Raw genomic sequence first — 22687 nt, 5'->3', positions numbered from 1 at the left:
TGGAACGAGGCACAGCAGCTGTCTTGGTTCTCCCACACCGCCGTCCCCCAGAGGGCAGCCCTCCCCGTCAGTAGTGACAAGACGAATGCCACCTTCATTTCCTCGGTGCAAAATGTGCGGGGCTGCAGGGCGAAGTGCAGAGAACAATGAGACAGAAATGATCGACAAAACTCTGGCTCACTCGCATATTTCTTAGGGATGGGGAGGCGTGGTTCGGACTGGGAAATCCCCCCGGAGACAATCGGCGGTGTGGGTGGCGTGGGAGGCGCAGCGGGTGGCGGTTGTAGTTGATGTTGAGCCTGGAGAGCGAGCTCGGACACCTTCGTCACCATTGCTTGGAAAGCTCGACCCATCTCATCTATCGCCTTGTCTTGGTGATCCATACGACCAACGGCTCTCTGCAGAAATTCCTCCAGATGAGATGGGGATCGATCGCCTGCTGCTTCCATGATGGTCAGATCCTACTGTGACGACTAGTAAAAGAGGAGGAAGCAATTGCAGGCAATCAGATGAAGTTTATTGAAATCAGAGTCCAGAATGTTGGCAATGGAAAAGAAGGTCTACGGTGGCGTGAGAAGAGCTGGATGGTGAAGTCGATGGTGAAGGTGAAGACGGTCAAATGGATGAAACCAGGAACGGACTGGAACACTGACATGAAGATGACAACACGAACACAATCCAGCACACGAACACGGGAGACGGTAATCCAGCTAGGGAGCGGAGACATGAGTGAGGATCTGACAACAGACGGAGAGATGAGTGAGTTTATGTAGCTGAGTGGAGATGAGGATCAGCTGGAGCGAGACAATCAACACACAGGTGACAACAATCAACCAGACGAGCACATGGAGACTACGTGAGTACAAAAACAAACACAAAACATGACACGGAGGAAACAATGGATTTCCTACCATGACATATAGAGCAACACGAAGACAAGCCTTATGCATGTTTTGTATTTTTTTACTTTTTTAGATTCTGTTATCATTTGCCATGCATTGTATGGCTGAGAGACTGCAATGACTGGAGCTAAAAATGATAATTTGTTTTCTACTGAAGAAACAGAAGCCCTATTCGGACGGGACTAGTTTTACAGGGGGTCGTTAGAGAAATCTGCGTTTCACAGACGTACTTGGTGATTTTAATCCCATCCGAATCTGCCACGTCTGTGTTTTTCTCACATAACCTCTGTGATAATTCCAGAGCAAATTACCTACCGTTTTTCAGCAAACTCAGGTGATCCTCTGAGAAAACTTATCCCGTCCGAATGCGAATGTCTGTGATTGCCAGTGATATTTTATTTCACCACGCGTTTCCTTGTGTGTTTTGGCAAACGTGAATTACCGTAGATGCTCTTACCGCGCGGATGTTTGATATATTTGCTTAGCGGCAAATATATAGCTAATAATAAAAAATAAAAATAATAAAATCAAGAGCAAGATCGCGTAAACTGTTAATACTGGCTATTGTAATATAAGCATCAGGTAAGATTACTCACGTTCATTTATGTACTCAGTTACATAATGTTTTAATTACATTTAATAAAAAAAAGAAAAAAAAGGAAAACAAGTTAAACTAAAGGAACCACACACTAACATGGTTTGCTATACTAGCCATTTAGTATTTATTGTGTAATAATACTAAGGCAATCATTCTGAATGAATGCAATGCACGCATACAGAGCGCGTGATCTCTGTGATGCCCAGATGCACAAATCAGACCCTCCCACCTCTGTAATAAACATGGAGATGTTAGTCCCATCCGAATTGGTACATGAAAATCACAGACGTCAGGTGGTAAGAATCGAAACTCAAACGTAGTTTAGAAAACTAGTCCCGTCCGAATAGTGCTAAAGTCACCTACATCTTGGATGCCCTGGGGGTAAGCAGAAAAACACCTAATTTTCATTTATGGGTGAACTATCTCTTTAACAGGTGTAGCAGTTAAGGTTGTGAAAATAATACCCCTCATGTAAACCTGTTCTGTTGATGCAACAATCAAATGCTTTTTAGCACACATCCTCCATAACATGATTTGATAATAAAATACATTTGGGTCAGTGGGGAGAAACTTTAACAGGTGTAGCAGTTAAGGCTGTGACAATTATACCCCATATATACACCTGTTCTGTTGAGCCTGCAATCAAATGCTTTTTGAGCACACATTCTCCATGACATGATGTAATGATAAAATAATTTTGGTGAGTCTGTGACCTTAAAATTGTATTTTATTTGTTTGATGTAATGACAGATGCTACTTTAAAAAGTGTTACATTGCAAACATTTATTTGCCTCATTATATAGCGTGTTATTTTGTATATAAAGTACAGACCAAAAGTTTGGAAACATTACTATTTTTAATGTTTTTGAAAGAAGTTTCTTCTGCTCATCAAGCCTGCATTTATTTAATCAAAAATAAAGAAGAAAATGTAATATTGTGATATATTATTACAATGTAAAATAATTGTTTTTAAATTTATTATATTTTAAATTATCATTTATTTATGTGATGCAAAGCTGAATTTTTAGGATCATCACATGATCCTTTAGAAATCATTCTAATATGATGATTCATTATCAAAGTTGGAAACAGTTCTGCTGCTTAATATTTTTTCAGAACACGTGATACTTTTTTAATATACTTTGATGAATAAAAAGTAAAAAACAAAAAGAAGAAGCTAGGTTTCTAAAATATAAATATTTTGTAATAACAATATACAATACTGGTCAGTAATTTGGGGTCAGTCATTTTTTTTCTTTCTTTTTTTTTAATAAAATCAATACTTTTATTCAGCAAGGATGTGTTAAATTGATAAAAAGTGACTGTAAATAAAATATATTATTAGAATATATATTATTAGAATTTTTTTGTTGTTGTTGTTGAATAAATGCAGTTTTCAACCTTTTATTCATCAAATGTATTAGACAGCAGAACTGTTTCCAACACTCATAATAAATCAGAATATTAGAATGATTTCATGTGATAGACTGGATGTTACATGTGACACTGAAGGCTGGAGTAGGCTAATGATGCTGAAAATTCAGCTTTGCATCACAGGAATAAATATATTTTTTTTTTTTTTAAGTATATTCAAATAGAAAACTTATTTTAAGTTGTGATAATATTTCACAGTATTACTTTTTTTTTGATCAAATAAATGCAGGCTTGATGAGCAGAAGAAACTTATTTCAAAAACATTAAAAATAGTAATGTTTCCAAACTTTTGGTCTGTACTCCATGAATGCATATGTGAGAAAAAATGCGACTAACTATAACTCATGACATTCATAAAAAAGTTAAATGGGCAGAGTAAGATCGGAACAACACCGGACAGCATTTGCGATCTTTTTCCCGACGTCTCGGCGACATTTTCCCAATTAGCAAACGCTCTCCGAGCTCCATTTTGGCGATGCAACTTTGTTTATCTTATCGATATCAGCTAGACGTATGTGCTATCTGGGATGTTGTTTGTGGTGAACAGCCGCGGATCAGTGATGTCTTGTGTGAAAGAAATATTAGTCCGTGCTGCTTCTGCACTGCATACGGGAGACAGAGCCAAAGCGTGCTTCTCACGCCAAATACGTGGGACTGGGAGAGGAAAACTCTGAATATGTGTTACTCCTCCCTTGAGCCGCCTCTTTCAATGCGAGGCGTTCCTTTAATTTTTGATTTTAACACACTCCAATAAGATCACTTGATTCCCTGCTGACAGCTCAACCAGCCCCGCCTTCAACCTACTTCAACACACAACTTTAGCTCTTTGATACGGAGCGTTTGATTTGTCTTCACCATGCTAATTCTGTATAAGTATTTCTAATATATACTACGCTTAAAGTTTGGCGATACGACGTCGATATTTGTCAGGTGATACAGGGATCTACACAATGCAAAATGGACAAAAAGGAAAACACAGACATCGCATTTAAAACTACTGGATGCACCTGGTTAAGTTCAGTCAGCGATCAAGTTGGAGTTCCTTTGGATCAGGTAAGTAATCAAAAAGATAAATAAATTCCACTTGTGATTTTCCTTGGGCTATGATTTAAACAATCACAAGAAAGCCGATATCTAAAAGTATTTGACGGACAAATAGCAAGTACCCATTGTAAAATTTCTTAAAGTTGTATCCTATTGTACAACTCCTAGGCCTAGTGAACTCAGCAAACAATGACTCAGTTCAGGAGCAGAACTGGTTTCAGAGGAACTGGTTTCACAAGTTTCTCCCCCCTTCCAATACTAACAACTTTTTGTGTTTTTCTTTCTTTGTCACAATTTAGAACTTGCTTGCCCGGGACATAATTAAAAAAACTAAGAGGCCATATATATAATTTATTATAATTATTCCTCCTGTTGGATTTCAGATAGCCTATTAGTGCTGGAACATTTTGCTGTAAAGCTGCTTTGAAATAATGAACAGCGTAACAGTTAATTTACAGCACTTTTATTACAACAACAGACTTTGACCAATGTGCCTTATAATAACAACTTGAGTAAAAACAGAAAAACGCGGGTATCAAATAGGAGTGTTTAAGAGTCTCTTTATGCAAGTATTATTCTATGTGCTATATTAAAAGAGACATAATATTGTATCTTTGTTTTACATTGTCATATCTTGCAGTTTGACTTTTTTAAATATCGTTTCTATATAAAAAATAAACGTAACATTTAATGATGTTTAAGCTCTTGGAGATTATAGATTTCTTTGCAAACTCAAGTTAAAATCTATTAAACCAGGGTTTTCCAAGGATCCCCCTTAAACAAGTATAATCTATCCGAAGACCAACAGTACTTAGTGGATACTTAATGTATTTAGGCTACTGTTTTTCATACAATTACCATAGAAACAATCAAATTTTTTTCATTCTAGAGTACCCAGCAAAAACATGTTAAAAAGACGTCATTGACAGACTTCTAAACAATGTTAAAATTTAGTTGAAAGGTGAAAAGATGTCCAAATTACGTCTAAATGTGGTTATAAAGTGAAAGGTGAAAAGGTTTAAATTACATCTAAATTTGGTGGTAAAGTTGAAAAGAAGTCTTTTCAGGCCTAATTACAACCGCGTATTATTTTTCATATTCATAATTAGTCAAAATAACACAATTCACAAGAGTATATTGACATTTGACACATTAAATACATCTTTCACGTAGAAAAAACAAAAAAAATCTCACATCTTAAGCCTTATTGGATTAAACAGACCGTAAAAACAGTAATATTGTGTAATATAACTACATAATTGTTTTCTATGTGGATGCATTGTAAAATGTAATTTATCCCTGTAAAATGAACTTTCAACATCATTACTCCAGTCTTCAGTGTAACATGATCTTCAGAAATCATTCTAATATGATGATTTACTGCTCAGGAAACATTTCTGATTATTATCCATGGTTAAAACAGTTGTACTGCCCAATATTTTGTAGAAACCATTAAATTTGTCAGTATTTTTTTAATAGAGCTTGCAAAAGAGCAGTATTTATTTAGATTTTTTTTTTTTTTAATCAATTTAAAAGTCTTTACTGTAACTTATCAAATGAATCCATCTTTCTGTAAAAACATTTTTCAAGAAAATAAATCTTTAAAATATTAAAAAAGGAAACAATGACCAATTATAACTAGGGATGGGTATCGTTAAGGTTTTAACGGTATTACTATTCTTTCCGATATTGCTTAACTGTCCAGTACTTTAATGGTATTCTTATCGGTACTTTATGTTGTGTTAGGCAGCCGAAAACTTTGCATTTCTCTGTCTGCATATAATACACTTTTGGAAGATGCTTTGACAGATTGCTTGTGTTTCCTCCCTTACATGCAGGGTTTTTCCTACATTGAAAATTTTTTGTCGGCCGCCAAAACTATTTTTTGTCCCACCAAAGCCTTATTTGATCTGTAATTGGGTTTAGTGAGTGAAACAGGCTACTGACGGAGTGACGGAGAGAACGAGCACAGCGCTCCTATGGCGTTCCGATGAGATCTTTAATATGACGTTGTAACATGCACTCGTCTCACTGAACGTCTCACTGACGTCTTGATTTTTTGCTATTGAATCCATTCATTTTAAGACGCAGACGAGGCGTAGACATCACGCAGACGTCACGTAAATCACGTGTGGCAGTGAAGTGTCGAGTCAGACGTTCACGCGTGATTCACATGTAGCAGTGAAGTTATGCATTATAACGTGACATCTCCGTCTGCATTATAACGTGACGTCTGCATCTGACTTTTTTTTTTTTTGTGTGATTGGGGTTTTTTAGTGAGTCTTTTCCCCGGCCAATTCAATGTACAATAATTGTTCCGTTTATTTTTATGAAATCCTTTTTGAAATTACTTTTCAGGGTTATTGTGTTTTTATCTTTTTACATTTTTAATGTAGCCTGCAGCACTTGATCGGCTTGATGGCCAACCCATCGATCGCAATCGGCTGCTAGATCTGAGACTGTTGCTGTAATATAATAAAGGCTGTAAAATACATTATGCCTGATTAATGTTCAGTTTTTCAAGCACCTCTCTTATATTTTACATTTAAAATCTAAATTAGGATTATAGTATAATTTTATTATTCAATATTTTTTTTCCTTTTTTTTAAATGTAAACATTTATTCAGCAATGTTGTTAAATTATAAAGATTTCTATATTTTGAATAATAATCTGCCAGGATACACGAATCAATCCTGTAAAAATATCATAGAAAAATACTAAGCAGCACAATTGTTTCCGACATTGAAAATACATTGAAGGACCATGTCTCAAAGAAGACTGGAGTAATGATGGTGAGAATAGGCTGATATTTATTTATTTATTTATTTGTCGAGTCCTCAAGCTTATCTTAGGTTTTCTCAACGATAACGATTATTTTAAGCTTGATGATCAGTGAATTAAGTGTACAAACAAGCAAAGAAGAATTAAATAGGCTATATACAGTATTGTTCAAAATAATAGCAGTACAATGTGACTAACCAGAATAATCAAGGTTTTTAGTATATTTTTTTATTGCTACGTGGCAAACAAGTTACCAGTACGTTCAGTAGATTGTCAGAAAACAAACAAGACCCAGCATTCATGATATGCACGCTCTTAAGGCTGTGCAATTGGGCAATTAGTTGAAAGGGGTGTGTTCAAAAAAATAGCAGTGTCTACCTTTGACTGTACAAACTCAAAACTATTTTGTACAAACATTTTTTTTTCTGGGATTTAGCAATCCTGTGAATCACTAAACTAATATTTAGTTGTATGACCACAGTTTTTTAAAACTGCTTGACATCTGTGTGGCATGGAGTCAACCAACTTGTGGCACCTCTCAGCTGTTATTCCACTCCATGATTCTTTAACAACATTCCACAATTCATTCACATTTCTTGGTTTTGCTTCAGAAACAGCATTTTTGATATCACCCCACAAGTTCTCAATTGGATTAAGGTCTGGAGATTGGGCTGGCCCCTCCATAACATTAATTTTGTTGGTTTGGAACCAAGACTTTGCCCGTTTACTAGTGTGTTTTGGGTCATTGTCTTGTTGAAACAACCATTTCAAGGGCATGTCCTCTTCAGCATAGGGCAACATGACCTCTTCAAGTATTTTAACATATGCAAACTGATCCATGATCCCTGGTATGCGATAAATAGGCCCAACACCATAGTAGGAGAAACATGCCCATATCATGATGCTTGCACCTCCATGCTTCACTGTCTTCACTGTGTACTGTGGCTTGAATTCAGAGTTTGGGGGTCGTCTCACAAACTGCATGTGGTCCTTGGACCCAAAAAGAACAATTTTACTCTCATCAGTCCACAAAATGTTCCTCCATTTCTCTTTAGGCCAGTTGATGTGTTCTTTGGCAAATTGTAACCTCTTCTGCACATGCCTTTTTTTTAACAGAGGGACTTTGCGGGGGATTCTTGAAAATAGATTAGCTTCACACAGACGTCTTCTAACTGTCACAGTACTTACAGGTAACTCCAGACTGTCTTTGATCATCCTGGAGGTGATCATTGGCTGAGCCTTTGCCATTCTGGTTATTCTTCTATCCATTTTGATGGTTGTCTTCTGTTTTCTTCCACGTCTCTCTGGTTTTGCTCTCCATTTTAAGGCATTGGAGATCATTTTAGCTGAACAGCCTATCATTTTTTGCACCTCTTTATAGGTTTTCCCCTCTCTAATCAACTTTTTAATCAAAGTACGCTGTTCTTCTGAACAATGTCTTGAACGACCCATTTTCCTCAGCTTTCAAATGCATGTTCAACAAGTGTTGGCTTCATCCTTAAATAGGGGCCACCTGTTTCTTCACAAAATTGATGACCTCAGTGATTGAATGCCACACTGCTATTTTTTTGAACACACCCCTTTCAACTAATTCAACTAATTGCCCAATTGCACAGCCTTAAGAGCGTGCATATCATGAATGCTGGGTCTCATTTGTTTTCTGAGAATCTACTGAACCTACTGGTAACTTGTTTGCCACGTAGCAATAAAAAAATATACGAAAAACCTTGATTATTCTGGTTAGTCACATTGTACTGCTATTATTTTGAACAATACTGTATAAGGGTGCGATAGAGACAAAAATGATATCTCAGTATTTTCCGAAATGTTTAGCCATAACAAAGTCAGACTATATTTTTCTGAGTGTGGTAGAAGATGACTCCTAAAGTTATTGATATGCTTCACATTCTGCGTAGTCAGTTCACAGCAGTGATGGAAATTAATATTTTCCAACAAAGGTTATTTTCACCCTTAATGGGCATTTTATATTTTTTCCTAGAAGAGTGCATTATATTTAGCATCAAATTCTTAAATTCAATCAATAAAGTGTCTGCAAAAATATATATAAAATTATACGTTTTATATGAAATTCAGGGTTGTTACCAAACCAATAAAAATCTTTGCAATGCAGAGGAAACACGCTGCATCTGAAGAGGCATTTAGATGTATTTACACACTGTTTAATGCAGGACATGAATCCTTTAACCTGCAGTTACAAATGCAGAAATAATGTTTTGATATTTTAATCCTAAAACGTTGAATAGCTTACTGATATTTACAATTATAAAGAAAAAGAAAAATGGAAAGGTACTTTAAATGTGAATTGAAAACCGCCAGTAGGTGGCAAAATTACACTATTCCAGTTTTTTCTGATCGCTGAAGCACATTTTTTGTAACTATTGGCTATTTTTGCTAAACTCTAAACACAAATAAGAAAACCTTTCACCCAATTATCAAAACATTGTACTTCTCTTGCAAAAGCGAACACAGCTAGATTAACTCCTTCACACCTTCGTAAAAATGGTGTTTTTGTCGCCCCCCTTCTCGCGTGAGAAGCTACTTGACGTAAAGCGCCTTGTCATTTTTAATATCTTTTTTTTTTTCATTTGTGTGTGTGATTTTGTCAAATGTCTTAAGTGCTGTAGTTAAGTGCTTTTTTTTTCTTCTTTTTTTTTTTGTTCGGAGCAAAAAGAAAGAAAAACCTGCATGTTATAACAATTAGCTCCTCCAAATCCCCAAATATTTCATAATCTTCAGAATGCTGACGAAAATATGATGAGTAAAATTAAAATTACACTGCAGTATATCTAATCAATGAACTTACAATGTTATTTAGAAGTGCACATGTAAAACAACAACCAGGAACAACCAATTCACAGCTTTCTTGTAAGCATCATATATAACTAATGGCAACAAGATAAGGACAGTATAAACCAAAAAGACAACATTTGTGTAAGTTTAAGTATTTTGTCCACCAGAAAACATAAATTGAAAAATGGCTTAATGCATTAATAGTTAAATCCAAAGGCCAAATTCGAAATTAACAATGGACCATGGGCCATGAGTAAACACTTCAATCATGTAATGTTTTAATAATTTAGTAGTTTAGAAATTATAATATTCTATAATATTCATATATACACACACACATTACAATTTGTGTCACAGTGTGAACTCAAATAACACACAATTATCCATAAGCAAGCATTCAGTAGCATCTCAGGAAATTATGAACAGGAGCACAGGTGACTGCTTTAAAAATGCATCCTAGCACTGGAGAGAGAGCTGAAAGAATCACACAGTGTAGTACAGTATAGTTACAGTACTTTATTACAATTACAGTGTTTTGAATTTATCTCACTAGTGTGCACTGGGCAGGGAGGTTGTCTGCACTGTAAATTATAATAGTGAGTAAACCTTATTTTAAAAAAGCATGCAAACAGATTGCCTTGAAAAAAACAAGTAAAGTGAAATAAGAATAGTAATTTGTACTAACAAAGGTTTATATATAAGTATTGTAAACGTGTAACTCAGAATTACTATTTTCAACAACTAAATTAAGTACATTATGTACGTATTTCAAACAACTCGTTTAAATTTAGCTAAATCAAGTAACATTTCCTGCAACTTGGAATTTCTAAGTTGTATTTACTTGAACAGAAATGTAGTTTTGACCAATTGCCTTTAAAAAAAAGTTACAATTTATCTATTAACTTAAGTACTTCAAAAATCTATTACAAATTCATGACAACAATGTTCTATTCTTCACACACATAATTACCCTAAATCAAATGTAGTGACAGTTCAAAGTTAAAGATGATATATTTTTTTCAATGTAGTTTTAACTCGTATTACAAAAATTTTGAAACAAAGCAAAAACATTCTGCTTTTAGTTATGTTAAACAATGGAGGTAGTGGTCCAATGATTTTAAATACGGCAATGAGTTGGCCTCACAAGTTGCCAATGTTTTTTTTTCTGTCCCAAGTCAAGCATCATATTGTAGGTGCTCTTCACAGTATCAGGGTAACCCACATGTAGTGATGCAAACGTAGCACATGGTGGTCGGGAAGCAAATGTTGGAGGCAGACCCTGGAGACTATTCTTTGCAGTACTACCCTGAACAATTATGGCAGAAGACACTGGGTCAAGATTTGGAGAAGTACTTCATGGTCAGTGATAGTCAGCAAGCCAACAGATTAGGGCTGCAACAACTAATCGATAAAATCGATAATAATCGACTATGAAAATCGTTGTCAACGAATGTCATTGTCGATTAGTTGGTCTGCTCACGTCACGGGGAGCGTTACTGATGACGTCACTTTCATGACAACAGTCACACACGAAATGGCAGAGAGTAATGTTAATCGGAGAGAAATGACAGATCAATCGGCGGCAGAAAAGTGTGCGCCCCAAGTCATCTAAGGCATGGGAGCATTTTACATTAAATGCAGCAAATAAGACTGTAATCTGCAAGTTATGCAAAGCTGAGCTTGTGTGTCATGGAAGTACCACAGTAATGCACGAACACATGAAGAGGAAACACGTTGTCACGGATGAAGGTGAAACATCAGCACGGTAAGCAAAAACTGTAGCCTATATTCTCATTATATGAAGATGTGAAAATAGTATAGTCTGGTTTAATTCAATGCTACTGTGTAAACAGCTTTGTTTACCAACTTCGGGACAGTCACACTAGATCTATTTTGTCTCGAGCGTCAGGTTGCGCAATCAGTTCGCTCGCAACATAAGTGATGCATTATAATAGCGCAGAAATAGGTTAAATTAAATGGTTAAAGGCAAATTAAATATAAAGGCAGTTAATAACAGCAGTAGTAAAAGATTGTTTTTTTAGTCACTGTAGTCAGTGGTTTTTAGTGAATGCATAATTTTTCCTGTCCTGAGTGTATTGATTTAAAAACGATTGTATTGCTTTCACTAAAGAAAATAGTCCGTTTCGTCTCTACAGTTAGAATCCTGCGTCCATAGCAACGCTCTGTTTTTCATGGCAACGATGTGTTATATTTCGCAGCGAGCGGTCTGTTATCAAGAAATAACAGACCGCATTCTACATTGGAATTCAACCAAGCCATGTAATAAAAAGTTTTAAAAAAGTTTCGATCTACTGCGGCTCTACTACGTTCACACGCTTGTTTTCATTCTTTCTATATTTAATTGATCAATATATCCTTATAATTAATTTAATTTTAAATAAAAATTTAATTTATTATATATTTTAGATGTTTTGGTTTATATCTTTACATCTGAACATCATGTCTGTGTAAATTTGTTTTACCAAAAATTGTTAAAACATAATGTTGTATATAATTTTGATTTTTTTTTTCATTAATCATGGTTGTCAACTTGCCAACAGTAATTATCATTAAAAACAATGCAAATATTGATTTACACATAAATTGCCTCTCCTTGCATACTCAAATGTTGTTTTTTTTTATTTCAGAAAGAAACAGCTCACCATGAGTGAATTTGTTCAGAGGAGAAATCCCCCATGCACTCCTCAACAAGCAGCCATTGTAACAGATGTCATACTTAATATGTTGGTAACTGACATGCGGCCAATGTCAATGGTGGAATATGAAGGATTCAAAAAAATGGTAGGCACACTCAACCCAGGATATATTCTTCCCTCAAGGACCCACTTCACAAAATTAATGGAGAGGAAGTATCAGGAGGCATTCCAAAAAATTAAGAGTGCTATAAACACCACCAACAGTAGAATGGCTTTAACTACTGATATATGGACAAGTGTTGCCACTGAAGCTTACCTTGGCATTACATGCCATTACATTGGGAATGACTGGAAGATGACATCTGTCTGCCTTACCACCATGCCACTCGAAGACAGACATACCTCAACCAACATTGCAGAGTGGTTGGAAGAATTAGCAGTCAAGTTTGAAATCCCTTCTGAGAAAATTTGTGCCATTGTACATGACAATGGTGCGAACATTGTGGCCGCTGCAAAATTACTGGAGGAGAAACATGGGTGGAGCAGTATACGCTGCACTGGCCACACCTTGCAGTTGGTGATTAATGCTGCATTAAAGAACACAGGCATTCAAAGAGCTGTTGGAGCTGCAAGATGTCTTGTGGAGCATTTCAAAAAAAGTGAGCAAGCTTGCAGCAAGCTGAAAGACAAACAGAAACAAATGGGCACACCTGAGCATAAGCTTGTTCAGAATGTAAGTACTAGATGGAACAGTACATTCTACATGATTAACAGACTGATTGAACAGAGGTGGCCTGTAACTGCAACTCTATCTGACCCATCCCTCACTCACAGAGACAAACGCTATCTTGACTTGAAACCAGACCAGTGGAGTCTGCTTGAAGAGCTTTGCACTGCTCTTAAGCCATTTGAATGTGCCACTGTTTTTATGAGTGGGCAGGAATATATAACAGTCTCTTCATTGCCTCCACTTGTGAAAGGGCTCTTGAAGTCCACTGAAGGTGCTACCTACGATTCAGCTTCAGTGAAGTCCTTCCAAGTCACAGCAGTTGAGCAGCTTCAAAACAGATGGAAGGAAACACTCTTTGATCAGGTAGATAATCCTGTGGTTCTCTCCTCTGCTCTGGACCCAAGGTTCAGAAGACTGAAATTTCTGTCACCTGAGCAAATTATAACTGTTCAAGCTAAAGTGCAAGCTAAAGCACTTGCAGCAAGAAGGGAGATGGTGCAACAGCAAATTACCACCTCAACCATAAGAACTGCAGCTGAACCTTCAACATCTTTGCTTGACTCACTCCTTGAGTCTGGAGGCAGCAGTGATGAAGAGAGCAGAGAGGAGAAAGCTGAGGAGGACCTCAACACTCAAATAAGAAATGAAGTCCTGGCTTACTTTGGTGAGAGGCCCCTAGCCAAGGAAGAAAATCCTTTGGATTGGTGGAGAGATAATAAAGATAAATATCCCACTTTGGCAAAATTAGCTAAATCCTACTTGTGTATCCCAAGCTCCTCAACACCATCTGAGCGTCTGTTTTCCGCTGCAGGTAACATAGCTTCCAAAAAGAGAGCCAGCCTCAGCCCGGAGCATGTGGACATGCTGACATTTTTCATTCCAATTCAAAGTTTTGGAAGAGTGAATAAGAAACATGTTCTTATGAACAACACTGAACAGTGACAGTTTTCCTCTTCTTCTGCATTCTACCTCTGTATCAAACAGTAACGTTTGTTTGTTTATTATTTATAATTTTGATATTCCAACAAAATACGCTGCTTAATATATTATTACAAACATCTTTTTGTCCTAATTTCATAATGTGAAGTTTATATGAGCAGCACAACTCAATATTTTGTTTTGTTTATTTATATTTTGGATATTTAAAGAAGTTTTATTGTTTAAAAACTGGACAAACTTTTGTGTTTTAAGTTTTAAAATGTAAATATTAAAGATTATATTAGTAAAACTCAATGTGTGGCTTTTGCACTTTTTAAAAGTACACTTTTAAACATAAATACCCTGATTTAGGGTTTTATTTAGTTACAATAAACAAAAAAAAATCAAACTGAATAAAACAAAAACTGTATCCGATTAATCGAAAAAATAATCGTCCGATTAATCGATTATGAAAATAATCGTTAGTTGCAGCCCTACAACAGATACTAGTGCCCAGACTGCATCAGCATCAGACACCTGTATAAAACCAAATAAAAACAATATTAGCATGGAAATGTGGATGATCAGTTTTCAGTGTTTTCTGTCTTGCCTACACTGCCATAACATTGGGTTAGTTCACCCAAACTTTAAATTCATGTCATCATTTACTCACCCATGACTTTTAGTTATTTTCAGAACACAAATAAAGACATTTTCAGTGAAATATATTTCTGTCCTTTAACTGAATGTCTGTTTACCCAAAATATTAGACACTTGATCATATAGCAATTACGCCTCTTTCAAAGATTTTAGCCTCTTTTCCACTGTCAGGCCAAACCATTCTTAATTCTCAATGCTTAACCATTCCATTCTGTGCTAATACGGGTATGGTTTAATTTTTCACTGTTGGGCTGTTAACAGAGCTCTTTTGAATGCAACATAAACGTGTCAGTCGTTGCCTTAGTAATGCAATAGTTAAGATATCGAACCTGATGTAAAAAGTACCCATGTTACGAAAGATTAAATATTACTTTTAATTTTAATATTACCTAGTTTACTTAACTCAAATAGCATGTTACCCAGCTACAGAGAAACTGGTGGCTAGGCAAAAACAAACGACGAACCCTGAGCAGTGACTACCATCTAGGCTTTCTACAGAACGTTCAGTGTGTTCAGCTAAGAGTTCTGGATCAAGAACAGTTCATCAGACCATGCTTAACAGAGTTCAAGTGGAAATATAACTGAAACTTCTCCTTACAATTCATTGAACAGTTTGGCCCAAAAAGTAGATTAATCGGCTCCATTCATATGGATCGATTTGATGGCTTCTTGGGTGTCAGAGATTTGGGTTAAATATCTTCATTCGTGTCATGAAGATGCACAGTTTTTTATGGAATAGATTGACAGATAGATTGACAGATAGAATAGATTTTTCATTTCTGATTGAACTAGGTATGTAATCAACATTAATCTTTATAAAGGTATCTCAGTAATATACCAGCAAATACACAGGCATTTTTTCTAAAATGGTGTTACTAACTATGAGAACTTACCCAACGGGTTAGTTGTAGAAGTATCCGGGGTGATCATGAATTAAAACAGGTAGGCCTCAGATGGGTGTGTAGTTCTGTCAAATCTGCATTTTTAATTAGTTTAAAAAGAAAAACTAAGTTTAAGAAATGTAAAAATTACAATAGAAACATATTTTTCAAAGTGTCAATAAAGAAGTCATTGAAGTCAATAAGCGCTGTTTATTTTAAATATTATTAATAAATATAATAAAACTATTAAACATTTAAGGTAGCATCATACATTTTATGGGTTCTAGGATGTGAAGTGTACTCTTAGGTATGTGAAAAGAAACACAGTTACAAATACGGAAATACGGTTACAGGTATTCTGGAACTGCAATAAATTATTTGAAATTGCAAATAAAGCATAGCACATGATTGAGTCAAAAACTGCTCTACTGCTGTTGAGATATCTCACCTTTATTATACTGAGGCCGGTGATCACAAGACCGCTGCTCAGAGAAGACAGCTGACACAAGTTTTTTCCTAAATATGAAAAATAATTCTTCATATAAAATCAAGTTCCACTAATGTTGTGAATTGTAGAACAAGGACACATTCATTTCTTGATATTTGCATTTTTAACAATAGAAATAAATTTTCTATACATCTCTATTTGATGCATCAGTAATAAAACCAATTCAAAAGCAGCATTTCTTCTGTTACAGTACTCGGTGTTTTTAACACAGCAAAGAAATAATTACTGCAAAACAACGAGCTCATTCAGTTTAAAGCTTATATGTCTGATCATGTAATGACTATGATTGTATTAAAATGATGAAAATACATTTGTAAACTGAAAAATTACTTTAACCTAAAAAGTGGCCAAAGCCTCACAGGGTTATAAAATTATAGAGGAAATTTTGCAAAAGATTACTGTTAACAATTAATACTATAAGTGGCACATAAAGATCATATTGACGACTTTTTGCATGGTCTTGAATTGTTTCTCGGAATTTACATGCTTTCATTTTTAACTAGTAAAACATTTTTCAATTTGAGAAATGAAATAAAAAAAAAAAGTATTTAAAAGTTTTTTCCTTTACCCAAATGTGCCACAAGTTGTGTATTTCTATAGTTTTTGTTCTAATAGCAGAATAGCAAAGATTGTTGCTCCCTGTTAGCTAACACTGGTGCTGACAAGGAGCTAATGTTAGTCAGTTCAAATTAGCAGAAAGATACATCCACAGAAATCACAGAAAGATACATCCACACACTATTTTTTTTTTTACTTACCTTAGTATTATTGTGTAGAAGTAATCAATCATTCTTTGTCCAGAGGTGAAATGTAAACAGTCTTTCTACTTCTTAGTTTCAGCAAATTCGACGCAGCTTCAAAACTTTGCTTGCTGCGCATGCTCGCCTTCCTTTTTTCTTCTTCTGTTGTTTTGTTCCTGTTGCACTTCAGCGCACTGCTGCCTCTCACTGGTGAATTAATGTCATCGGTTTTGTTGTAGCTACTTGAATATTTTAAGAAAGAATTACTCATTGCAGCATGTTGTTTTATTCGCCTTAAAATTAGCAAATTTTGTAACTTAATAAAACCTAGTAAGTATAACAACTAAGTAAAGATAACATATTATATTCAAGGAAGCTAAACTATTGTAGTGTGTGTATTTGTACTGTAGGTTTTGTCATCTGAGACCAAAGTTTGATATTGATAGATCATGTAAGGGTTTTTGACTGGAGAATTTGATTTTGACATAGAAGTTCATACAAGTTTGTGGCCTAATGGTTAGAGACTTGGACTACTTACAAGAAGGTATACGGTTCAAACCTCGGTTCCCTGAGAGACGGGAACGAGACATGGCGTTAACGCCTTGGGGACCCCCTTCCTTCCTAACCTACCTGAAATCCTATTGCACAACGCCAGTGAAGTTGCAACTCTCACTGGCCAATGCCAGTCAAGACGGCAAATATGGGCGTGGCCTCGCCACTATATATTGTGCCGTGTTGGCGGCATAACCTCAGAATCTTCCGACTGAATTGACAGTACAGCAGATCCGAGCAGTGAACACGGCGGCCTACGCCATGTCTCGTTCCCGTCTCTCAGGGAGCCGAGGTTACGTCAGTAACCTGAGACGTTCTCTCTCGAGAACGGTCTCTTGACATGGCGTTAACGCCTTGGGGACCTGTATAGAACAATGCCGTGGGAACAGCGATTTAAAAAGGCTCAGCCTCGCCGGAGCAATCATAAATAATTATTGTATACATTAAGATAAAGTTAATCCCCAGCCAATCAGAGGCGACCCTGCGACATGCCTCGACGGGATTGGATATAGATTCCCGTGAGGGGGACCAAACAGGTTATTTAAAAATCATGTCTGAAAGAGGCGCAGCCCCATCGCTATACAATATGACACAATCCTGTGAACCCACATATAAGCGTATAGCAAAACAGTGCAACAACCATAGAATGAAATGTTGGGCACACATAGGGAATGACCGTATGAGGCGTTACAGGCTGAACCTCTCCCTACAGGACCTGGTCGAAACCACCAGCGCCGTCGAGTGGCTAGTGGTTGCAGGAAGAACCACAGGTTGTACTCACCGATAGAACCTGTGAGGCTAATGACTGCACGTCCAAGTTGTAGAATCTGGCGAAGGTATTCTGCGAAGACCATCCAGCCGCCATACAAATATCTTTGATAGAAATTCCCTTAGTCCACGCCCATGAGGAGGAGACAGCCCTCGTTGAATGGGCTCGAACACCAATAGGACATTCCATACCACGGCTAGAATATGCCAAAGCAATAGCGTCGACCACCCAATGTGACAGCCATTGCTTAGAGACAGGCTGTCCTCTGGTGATGCCTCCAAAGCATACAAACAGCTGTTCGGATTGCCGAAACACAGCTGTGCGGTTGACAGAGTCGTAAAGCCCTTACCGGACACAACACCTGACTCGGGGTGCCGTCCAATGAAGTCTCCGATTCTGGAGAGAAGGCAGAAAGAAAGCTCTAAACGGTGTCGAGAGCGATTTAGGCACATAGCCAAACTTTGGCTTGAGCGTGACGTTACAATCACCTGGTCCAAACTGCATACAGTCCGCATTCACAGAGAGCGCTTGCAAATCCCCCACGCGCTTGCACGAAGCAAGGGCGAGCAGCAGCGCGGTTTTAAGCGTCAGCTCCTTCAAGCCGACAGACTGAAGTGGCTCAAATGGCGGGAGGGCTAGTGCTCCCAGCACCGTAGCCAGATCCCAGGATGGCATTGTAGAGGGGCGGGAGGGTTTTAGTCTTCTCGCGCCTCTCAAAAATCTGATCACTAGATCGTGTTTCCCAACTGAGCGCCCGTCAATGGCAGTGTGAAAAGCTGAGATAGCTGCAACGTAAACCTTAAGCGTAGAGGGCATGCTGCCGCCGTCCATTCGTTGTTGCAGAAAATCCAGAATGTCAGACACGAGGAAGCTTTCCGGGTCCCGACCATTCGATTCACACCACCTCTCAAAGACTGCCCATTTACAAGTGTACAGGCGTCTCGTATAAGGGGCTCGTGCCTCCGCAATCGTGTACATCACGCGGTGAGACAACGAACCCGGGTTTACCGGTTCCCGCACACCATCCACACATGAAGTTTCCACCATTCTGGGTTGGGGTGCCATATCGAGCCGTCTGCCTGAGACAGGAGATCTCGTCTCAGCGGGATCGGCCACGGGGGAGCTGTTAGTATTTCTAGAAGATCGGGAAACCAAGGCATGTTCGGCCAGTGCGGAGCGACTAATAACACTGACGCTTTCTCCTCTCTGATTTTGTGCAGCACTTGTGACAAAATCTTTAGCGGGGGGAATGCATTCAGACGGGCATTCGGCCACGGCATTGTGAATGCATCCCCGCCCAGGGGAGAGCGCGACAGCGAGAAGAACAGAGGGCAATGCATGTTCTCCTCTGCGCCCACTCGTCAGGAGCAAGGTTTTTGATCCGACGGAGGAGCTACCCCGGGACGGTTCCTGCCTTTCTTGAAGCCTTGACGCCTTTCTTTCGGTGTCCTCTGCCACGGGGTTTTGGCGCGAACAGACGGCTCAGGATCTGGTGCTGATGCAGTGGAAGCAGCGGGGGGTCGCTTCGACGGCCGGTTAGAAGCAGATGAGGATCTACTGCGCGCAGAAGGGTGTGCCGCAGCCCGGCGCGGCAGGAAGTGACTCATCGCCCTAGAGCGTTTCTGTGCCTCTGAGAAACGCTCCGCAATAGCCTCGACTTCATCTCCAAATAGGCCAGATGGAGATACAGGAGAGTTGAGCAGCGCCCTCCTGTCCGCATCCTTCAGCTCAGTGAGTGTAAGCCACAGGTGCCGGTGGAGCACAACCATGTAGCCCATGCTCCGTCCGATCGCCTGGGCCGTCGTCTTTGTGGCTTTGTGCGCGAAATCCGTTGCTGCGCATAAATCTTTAAACGCCTCCGTATCCGCCCCCCCCCCCTTCGTCCAGGGATTTCAGAAGCTGTGCCTGAAAAACTTGGAGCACTGCCATCGTGTGCAGAGCAGAAATTGCTTCTCCCGAGGCCGCGTACGCTTTGTCCGCTACGTGTGCGGTCAAACGACAGGGCCTTGACGGCAGCGTTACACCTGTCTTCAGAGAAGCAGAGGAGGGACAGAGGTGTGCAGCGATGGATTCCTCGACAGGCGGAATGCGCGTATATCCACGGGCTTTGGTGAAAATTTCTGACCCACCAGCATGAGCGCGAGCCGATTGGGGCGCAGCCCACGCCTTAGTGACCTCGTCATGCAGGTCTGGGAGGAATGGGGCTCGTTTCCTCGGAGCAGCAGCTCGGCGGCCCGAGTAAAAGAACCAAGAATCCAGCTTGCTCTTAGCTGGTTCGTTGGGGGATTCCCACTCTAAGCCCAGACCACTCACGGCCTTAGTGAGAATCCGGACGAGTTCATCCTGGAATGCAGCGTGTCCCTCCACTTCAGAGCGCTCCTCCGGAGAGCGGGCCCAGTCCTTCTCGGACGTCGTTAGGGACAGTGCTTCGTCGAAATCGTCGCCCCCCGCCGCACCGAATGAAACAATCTCCGATGCTCCAGCGACAGGTTGAAGATCCTCCTCCAAGCACATTGGAGAGCGGGGGGGAGGTGAATCGCGCCATTCCGCGCGGTCGCCCACGTGCGGCTGTCGTCCCACCAGCGGCTCGCTGGCGGCGGTGGGACATTGCCGAGAGAAATCACCGAGGGCAATATTCTTCCGGGCCCTAAGCACCCGCACTGAGAATTCTTCGCAGTGTGGGCAGCCTGACCCGTTGAGTGCTGCCTCCGCATGGGCGAGACCCAGGCAACGGATGCAGAACTCGTGGGTGTCCGGGGCCTCGATAGGCCCCGAACACAGCGTGCAAACTTTTGACATGCTGGAACGCCAAGAGGGAAATCCGTCTTCTTGCGTCTTCTCAACAGCTGTCTCGTAGGATAATTGAAAGAGGAAGATTCTGAGGTTAACACGGCACAATGTATAGTGGCGAGGCCACGCCCATATTTGCCGTCTTGACTGGCATTGGCCAGTGAGAGTTGCAACTTCACTGGCGTTGTGCAATAGGATTTCAGGTAGGTTAGGAAGGAAGGGAGTCCCCAAGGCGTTAACGCCATGTCGAGAGACCGTTCTCGAGAGGAACCCCAGTTCCTCCCCAGCGCTGGATCTATAGCTGCCCACTGCTCCGGGTGTGTGTTCACTTCTCACTGCTGTGTGTGTGCACTTGGATGGGTTAAATGCAGAGCACCAGCTCCGAGTATGGGTTACTTGGTAAATGTCAGGACTTTCACTTTCAAATAGGCCTAATCCATATAATTTGGCTCTCTCTAGTGGACAAAATGTATATTACAAAAATGTGTACACAGCTTTTAGTCTCAGGTTATGTAATTACATAGGGTCTAGGCTTTGATAATAAAATAAACTGCATAACATAGTTTTTTTAGCGCTCATTATAAATCACTTTTCAAGCAATATCACCTAAAAATCAATTTTAAATCATGTAAGTCTAATCAGTGACTAACATGGAGTGTCCAAATATATTCACAGTTACAGCTTAAATAAAATAATACAATAGTAATATAGGCTAATTTTAATCTGAGCACATATGAACTTACTGGTAATAGTTCATACAACATGTCTCTAAAGAAAAAATGATCACTATACATTAGACCTCATTTCTGAAAACTAAATAATTGTATGATCAGCAGATGATTATTATTTTAGAGTTCAGGTTTTTTTTATGTCTTAAAGCTGCTTATTACAACAGCAGTTTCTTGTAGTCTACTCTACATGTTCAAATTAATAGGCTATATATTGATAATTAATTAATACGTTTATATATGCCTATTTGAACATTTTTTAAACTGTTTTGACACATTTTCATTTTCAAGTATTATATCTATTAAAATAAGTTGGTACTATATAGTAGCCTTCTTTTGTGTTGATGTCTACTGAAACCTTATGATCACACATCACAGGGAGTCTGTCGTAGCGAGTCAGTTCCGGACATATATGCAAAAAACTTCTATGTAAAAACAATAAACGTCTTTTTTTACGCTTTTTATTCTTAATTTAGGGAGATAATTCGTTCAGTAACTGCACATGAATCAATTATATTTTCCTCTTCAATATTTTCAGCACGAAATAAATATTAATATTTGAATGAATGTTGAAAAAAATCAGGGCTGAGTTTCCCAAAAGCTTGAGCCTAAGAAGTTCGTAAAAACGTTCATACTACTGATCTTAATATCACAGTCTGTTTCCCAAAAGCATCGTAATTTAAGTAGCACTTGAAAATCATCGTAGATCTACGGGTGCTCTGGAGTATCCTAATCGATAAGTCCTAAGTGCATCGTAAGAAGACAGATTTATGCGATCACATGCAGGACAATCGGCAGTTTACACCTTTAACTTGATTCAAGCGAAATGTGATTACATTTACATTTATTCATTTAGCAGATCAATCATTAACGGGAAACCCGGCCCAGAACAGTTTAATACTAACGAATGTCTCATGAATCGATCAGAGTTAGTTAAAAAAAAAAGCCTTTTTTTTACTTCACAATATAACAGTTTTGTTTTCGATTTGAATTATTTCGTTTTAAAATAATAATTTAAAACGCAAAAAGCATTCTATAGATATATTTATCATGTTGGTGAAGCGCTCCTGCTCTACAGACCAAGAAGACAGAAATCGCATCCGGTTTGTATTTCTTATTTTATGCATGAAGTGTAGGCCTATTATGTCTGTTTATTTTAGGTAAGTCTTGTTGGTTTGAGAAA

At 38.6% G+C, this 22687-nt stretch overlaps 1 protein-coding gene and 1 long non-coding RNA gene across 3 annotated transcripts; one reads left to right on the top strand and one right to left on the bottom strand.

Moving 5' to 3' along the window:
• Positions 1-541: 541 nt before the first annotated feature.
• LOC113073491 (uncharacterized) lies at positions 542-16808 on the bottom strand. Of its 2 annotated transcripts, none has more exons than XR_003280504.1 (4): positions 16684-16808; positions 15866-15933; positions 15430-15512; positions 542-737 (listed from the first exon to the last, which is right to left on the bottom strand). It is a non-coding gene; the product is annotated as an uncharacterized LOC113073491 (long non-coding RNA). The 2 variants fall into 2 exon arrangements; XR_003280503.1 differs by lacking the exon at positions 542-737 and adding an exon at positions 14191-14413.
• LOC113073490 (zinc finger BED domain-containing protein 1-like) lies at positions 8527-14127 on the top strand. Its single transcript, XM_026246388.1, has 2 exons — positions 8527-11336; positions 12220-14127. Exons 1-2 carry the CDS (start codon positions 11278-11280, stop codon positions 13898-13900), a joined length of 1740 nt encoding a protein of 579 aa, XP_026102173.1. The 5' UTR covers positions 8527-11277; the 3' UTR covers positions 13901-14127.
• Positions 16809-22687: the final 5879 nt, after the last annotated feature.

Source organism: Carassius auratus, unplaced genomic scaffold, assembly GCF_003368295.1.
Source record: "Carassius auratus strain Wakin unplaced genomic scaffold, ASM336829v1 scaf_tig00012282, whole genome shotgun sequence".
NCBI classification, from domain to species: domain Eukaryota; kingdom Metazoa; phylum Chordata; class Actinopteri; order Cypriniformes; family Cyprinidae; genus Carassius; species Carassius auratus.
The sequence above is the reverse complement of the archived record's forward strand: the minus strand, read 5'-3'. Positions and strand labels throughout refer to the sequence as shown.